Source organism: Buceros rhinoceros, unplaced genomic scaffold (genome assembly GCF_000710305.1).
Source record: "Buceros rhinoceros silvestris isolate BGI_N320 unplaced genomic scaffold, ASM71030v1 scaffold149, whole genome shotgun sequence".
Lineage (NCBI taxonomy): Eukaryota > Metazoa > Chordata > Aves > Bucerotiformes > Bucerotidae > Buceros > Buceros rhinoceros.
In genome coordinates, this window is record NW_010431865.1 from 9079 (window position 1) to 15398 (window position 6320).

At 55.6% G+C, this 6320-nt stretch overlaps 1 protein-coding gene across 1 annotated transcript in view; it reads left to right on the top strand.

Annotated features, from left to right (window-relative positions):
* CASC4 (cancer susceptibility candidate 4) overlaps positions 1–6081 on the top strand; it is a gene marked incomplete at its 5' end in the record, with an annotated part of 14496 nt that extends 8415 nt beyond the window's left edge. Inside the window, 2 exons of the mRNA XM_010143543.1 lie at positions 2269–2436; positions 6008–6081. Of these exons, the coding sequence (XP_010141845.1) occupies positions 2269–2436; positions 6008–6081 (242 nt within the window). The remainder of the gene's footprint in view (positions 1–2268; positions 2437–6007) is intronic.
* Between the last annotated feature and the right edge of the window lie 239 nt (positions 6082–6320).

A 6320-nucleotide genomic window follows, 5' to 3' on the forward strand; every position in this document is an offset into this window, starting at 1 on the left:
AAATGGCTCCTCAGGGACAACCTCAACCTCCCCTGCAACAACTGGAGGCCGGTTCCTCTCGTCCTGTCACTTGTTCCTGGGGAGCAGAGACCGACCCCCCCTCACTGCACCCTCCTGTCAGGGAGTTGTCAGAGCCAGAAGGTCTCTCCGGAGCCTCCTTTGCTCCAGGCTCAGCACCCCCAGGTCCCTCAGCTGCTCCTCAGCGCATTGTGCTCCAGACCCTGCCCCAGCTCCGCTGCCCTTCTCTGGACACGCTCCAGCCCCTCAAGGTCCTTCTGGGAGTGAGGGGCCCAAATGGGATATCCTGTGCTGTTCCTAACCTCTTGTGCTTCAGGACAGCGTATTCCTCTGTGCCTCAAGCAGGCAGTTGGTGTAAAGCCTGTGTGGGGACGCTGACAGGTTTGGAGTGGTTTGAGGGATCCACAATGCCATCAGGATTCCAGATCTTACCCCTCTGCTTCAGAAAGCAGTTGGTGGGTTGCTGAGTCCAGCTACCAGTGACTCCTGTTCCAGTGTTTGCCTGAAGTCTTGGTATCCCAAGACCATTTTATGTGCCTTGTGTCAGAGCGTGGATGTTCTCCTGGTGTTGAGAACTCACCTGCTGCCTCGCTCGTTTGTACCCCTGACTCTGCACACACCACCAGCAGACCTGCTGCCAGCACCACCCAGCCCCAGAGGACTGCGGGGCAGGTTCCATTTGGGGTTTGAAGTAGCTTGAGCTAAAATAGCAACTACTTTGAGTGGGATGAAGCCCCTGCAGTGAAGGAGTAGCTGCCCCTGAAGCTGGGGCTTCCCAGCTCCCTGGGATCGGAGCTGGCCGGGGCTGTGGGGGTTGCTGTGTCTAGGATCTCTTTCTAACATTTTAACCTTTCCTTCCCGAGTCTGGTCGGTGCTGGTTTGTCACAGTAGTTCTGGCATATCCACAGGCTGGTTTTCCTGGAAGTTCAGTGCTTCCCATTTGTGTTCCGCATGTGCGCGTGGAACGGTTCTGTTTCACACAGAATGCAGCGTCCAAAGCCTCAGGCAGCGACAGCAAGGGCTGCTCCGATAGGGGTGACTGGAGACGGAATAGTACACAAACTGCTGGTTTCTAAACAGATCGTAATTTCTTCTTGCTTGATTTATGAAAATAACTGAAACTTTCTGTACATTTGAGCTGCGCTAAATGTGGTTCTTTTGCTTTTCCTCCCCCCGATAAGCTCTATGTTATTGTTTCTGATTTTCCTATACTGCCATATACGACAGTTTTCATTGTTTAAAGAAATAATTCCATTTTTACCTCCATCTGGTCTAACCCCAACCTCCTTTTCGATCCTAACACTGAAATCATATTCTCCAGTTTCACTCCTCTGTTTCATGGCTTCCACTGCGAGTCACTCAGCATCTGCCCAGGCAGAGCTTTTCTCGGTCCCTTTCCCATCTGCAAAGATTGTATCGCACTCTAATACTATTTTTTTTAATTTCTGTACAATCCCTCCAGACTCGTGTCCTCTGCAGACCCGCTGTTCCATTCTGTAGGCACAGACTGCCCAGACCCGGGCTGGACTGGAACCCCCCGTGTCCCATTAGCCCCCAGCTCTGAACTCGACACCCCACCATCCACCTCCCGTCCTGTGCCTGACCGATGTCTGGCTTCTCATAGTTCCAGCTAACTCATTTTCCTTGTCCAGTGTCTGGAACTATCCTTAATTCTTTGCTGGGAGAGAAAATACTGGATTCAGACAGTTTTGAAAACTGCCAAAGCTTAACAGGGAACCAGAGAGTAAAGCCAGATGAGTTGGGCAGTTCAAACAGTGGCGCAGCGAGGCAGGGCAGAGCTCTGCCGGGTTCGTACCCTCGGCAGCACTGTCCGCACTCTGCAGATGTGGCCGTATGCGAGCCCAGCGACCCGCTGCTCCCCTGGAGTGGGAAAACACTAGTTCTCTGCAGAAGAAGGTCTCGATACTGAGCGTCCCCGTGTGCTCCTCGGCGTTCTCAGAAAGGGCCCAGTACTGTCTGTAGGTAACTGGAGGCAGGCTGGCTGCTGGGTGCTCGCTCTGGCTCTTTTCTCTGGAGCGAGGCTCGTCACAGCCAGCTCTCCCAAGCCCCCAGTGCTGAGTGACCGCATCCCTCCTTTCTGCAGGGGGCCGTGCTGGGCTGCCCTGCCCCAGCCCTCTCCCTTCTGCCCCTTCTCCTCCTGGCTGTCCTAACCCGCGGGGCTGCTGTTGGGTAGAACCTTGCTGTGCCTTTCCTCTCTGCTTCTGACTGAATCCTTTGCCTACTTCACAGGCCGGTTCTTTGATGAGAATGAATCCCCTGTTGATCCGCAGCAGGGTTCTAAACTGGCGGATTATAATGGGGATGATGGGAACGTGGGTGAGTATGAGGCAGACAAGCAGGCTGAGCTGGCTTACAATGAGGAAGAGGATGGTGATGGTGGAGAAGAAGACGTCCAAGGTGAGCTTGGGCCTTATCTCCATCCCATTGTAACAACATCCACGCTGAGCACACTTGTTGAATTTGTGTCGAGCCTCTCGCTTTTTCAGGCGATGACCAATTTCTCGTTTAGATTAACAAGCTTTGGGCAATCTTGAAACCTGGGCCTTGCTCTGCGTTTGCAGCAACGTCTCAGCAGGTCTGAGCAGGTTCCAATCCCCTGCTGCAGTCGGGTGTGTGCAGCTTCTGCTGGGAAAATCCCTGCTTCAGCCGCGGGTTTGTGTGAAGCCCCGACCCTGGCACCTGGCCGGTGGGGCTGTGACCCGCGACATGCCAAAAGCAATTGGCCAACGCAGAAGGGTCGGTTTTTTGACCGCTGCCCTTGTCCTGCCCGCCCGGAGGTGGGCTGTGCGGCCAGGGCTCCCCGAGCCGCCCAAAGTGCCATCTTGGTGCGTTGTACACAGATTCAACAGGCTCCTGGTGTCCCTTGCTAACGAACCTCCAAACCTTGTGAACCCGGTGCCAGCCTGTCCCCGGGGGTGCACGTTCCCCGCCGCCCTGCTGCATGCGTGTCCCTGTGTCGCCTGTGGCTCCTCTGCCATGCTCCACCCGCCCAGTGCTGTCTGTGGAGGGCATGCATGGCTGCGGGGTGGGACGCTCAGCAAGCTCATAGCAGATTTCCAGCTAATGAAAGTGCAAAATAAAGGGGGGGGTGGGAGGGTGGAAATGGGAGTTCTGCAGGGCCCCTGGTTTGGATCTTCATCACGGAGGGTTTTTAGCTGGTAGTTTTCCAGGCAGGTATTTAATTGGTGCAATTAGTGGGGGAAGTGGAGGAAAAGCAACTGGTTTCTGTGGGTGTGCATCAGACTGTGCAGCGTAAGCGTCTGGGGCTGGGCTGGGAGTTTGAAACTCGTGAACAAGCTCGTGGCAAGTGTGGATCAGAACCTGGACAGTCAGTTAACTCCCGGGTAAATGGAAACTCCTGCTGCCCCAGGTGTGGCCTGTGACAGAGTGCTCTTGCTCCACACCAGCAGTAGGTTTTAGTTGCTGGGTGGCTGCAGTCCACTCCTCTGGACGGGGCGTTACTGAGCGTTTAAGTGGAGGAACACGAGTCCGGACTGCTGCTGCCGCCATCTGTGCTGTGGAGGCAGAGACGAGCTTCTACTGCTCCTGCGCTGTCAGGAGGAGGGAGCTGTGGTACGGCGGGCACGGCTGGATGGCCAATCTCTGCTCTGCAGATGGAAGCAGCTGTCGGGTTTTTGATGGGTTTTAGCTCAGTTCTCCCCAGTGTAAGCAGGGGGTGACACCAGCTCCTCCTCATGACAGTCCCTTAACTGGGCTTCCCAGTGCAGACAGTGGAGTTCTAACCAAGACTGTGAACCATGACAAATCTGTGGTCTTCTGCCTTTGGGCTCGTCTTTACTCCCAGCTCTTGTGTTCCTTGGAGCTCCGTGACCATTTGTTTCTAGCGTGATCACGTTGCTCTGGTGGACTTTACAGGGAAACTCATGGCTTTGGGTGGCAAGAGCTACCATTGTGTGTGCCCCAAACTCTTGCCAGTACCGTGCACAGGGTGAACACCGTTCCTGCCTGCCACTTCTGAAAGGATGGGGGTCATACAGGAGCACGTGGGGGGAAACCGCTGTAAGCTGTAGAGCCGGTGCTGGCGCAGCTCGCTGTGCAGGGGAGGTGTGAGGAAATTAGAGCGCTGCCTGCAAGTGGCCCTGCAGCGCTGGTCCCCATTTTGACATGGTACCAGTCAGTTCACTGCTCTGGGGGCTTTTAAACTCGGACCTGGTGAAAATCTCCTTTCTCATCAGCCCCTCTGCGTGGCCGTACTGGGTTTAATTGCTGGGGGTAAAGATCAGACGGTGCCTCTGGAAGCCTGTTCACGAGGAGTGGTCTGAGCAGCGTATGCTACTGCCTCAGACTTCATCTTCCAGCCCTGCCCTGTGCTGGTCCCCTGGTGTGCTGACTGGATCTGCTGTAAGTCTCATGGCCTGGCAAGCAGCACCTCTGCACGGAGCACTGCAGAAAAAGCCTCTGCTTCAGTCGGTACGCTGACTCATCTGCAGGCTAGGAGAGGGTAGAATTGGGGGCTTCAGAGGGAGGGAGGGAAAAACCCCTGAATTTCTGTCTCCAAACAGAAAACATCACGTGGGTTTGTGTCAGGCTTAGAACAAAGCATGTGGCATGTGCAAACAAAGCACTGGAACGAAACCGGTTTTTCTGTTGCCACCAGAGGTGAGGGCCCTCGACTGAAGGGAGGTCCGCTGTGAAGGGCAGCCCCAGGCGGGCACTCCTCCTCCAGGCACCTTCCTGACACACAGGACGGGCTTTAGAAGCAGTTGGCCTCTGCCACAGTGAAGGTGTTTATGTGATGGCTGGAGGGAGCAGGGTTCTCTGAACCAAGCAATGGCCACCTGCTGGGTGACCAAACCGCAGCCTATGGCCATGAGCATCAGCCGTTGGCTGCTGGGAGCAGGTGCCCCTGGGGTGCCCACCTCATGGACAGGCTCCCCAGCAACGGGTTGTGAAAGTGCTGCGGAGCTTCAGACAGCAGCTCATCATCTCGAGAGAGACCGAGGAGCCTCGACTTTGCTGCCCGCCCCGGTGAACAAATGTCTGTCCTGAGTGTAAAGGCACAGCTCGGGGATGCAGGAAAAGTCATTAACTGACAAGCTGGAGTTTTAGGGGGTTTTTGCTCTCGGCTGGGGACCCACACGGCAGGGATCTGTGCTGTGGCAGGAGGAGCACAGAGTGTTCTATTTCAGAGCATCACTCCGCAGTTTCTGATGGATTTTTTTTGCCTGTGCTGCAGTCAGTGGTTATGCTGAGGGTGCACGAAGGTTTTTAATGTTAATGAGGCACCAAAACCAAACCCCTGGGACTGGGAGTCAAGGATAGAGTAGAAATTCAAGGAGAGGTGGTGAGAAACAGCCAGTCTGGAAGACGAGATGAAGCATCTTCACTCTCAGTGGAGGACAAAGCTGTAAATCTGTTGTAGAGGTGAACCCAGCACAGGGGGAAACGGCCGCTCAGAAAGGGCTGCCCCTGCGTGGTCTCTGCTCTCTGTTCCCTGCTCTGGTCCAGAGCTGTGCTGCGATTCAAGAGCAGCCGCTGTGACAATGGGCTGGCTGCTCATCACGCAGGAGCCTGGCGAGATGGGTTCACTCGAGCTGCAGGGAGCAGTGGGGAAATGGGTGGTGTTGGTTCTTCAGGAGCGACAAGAGGGAGGACAGGGATTTCCATTGGTGAGGGGCTGGAAAAGGTCGAGAGCTGCTTTTTATGTTCTTAACGTGACCCTCGAGCCTGAGAGAAGCCTCACAGTAAGCGTAAGGCGTTCCGCAGTCTCCTGAGTCGCTAAAGCGCTGGAACACAGCTGCAGCAGTAAAGCCAAAGGTGCTGTCCCGTGGGCTGACAGCTGGGCTCGCCGTCCAGGCCCACGCGCATTCTCTGTGCTTTCCTCCATCCCGGTGCCCAGGCGAGGCTGGTCCGGTGCGGAGGTGCCTCAGCAGCATGTGCTGGGAGCGTGCGCTGCAGTATTCTCTCAGTAGCGTCCCGTGGGATTGATCTGATGTTTTAATTGCAGATGACGAAGAGAGAGATGTGCAGAACGACCTCGCTGACTACAGCAAGCCCCGCTTCAGCGACGGGGTGCTGTAAGGCCCAGCCGGGCAGGAGACGGGGACGAGGAGGGACCGCAACGGAGCAACCTGACGTGCTGCAAAACTGAACCATTTTCCCTTCGGCGTTGCTGCCTCGAAGCTGGGAACCGGGGGCGCTGCGTGCCCGCGGCAAAGGGAACTGCTCTGCCCATCTGTACATAGTTGTACTCTTGCAATGGTATTCAGCGACCCGGGTTGTTCCCTTGAGCCGATGACTTAGACTGTACCTTACCTGTC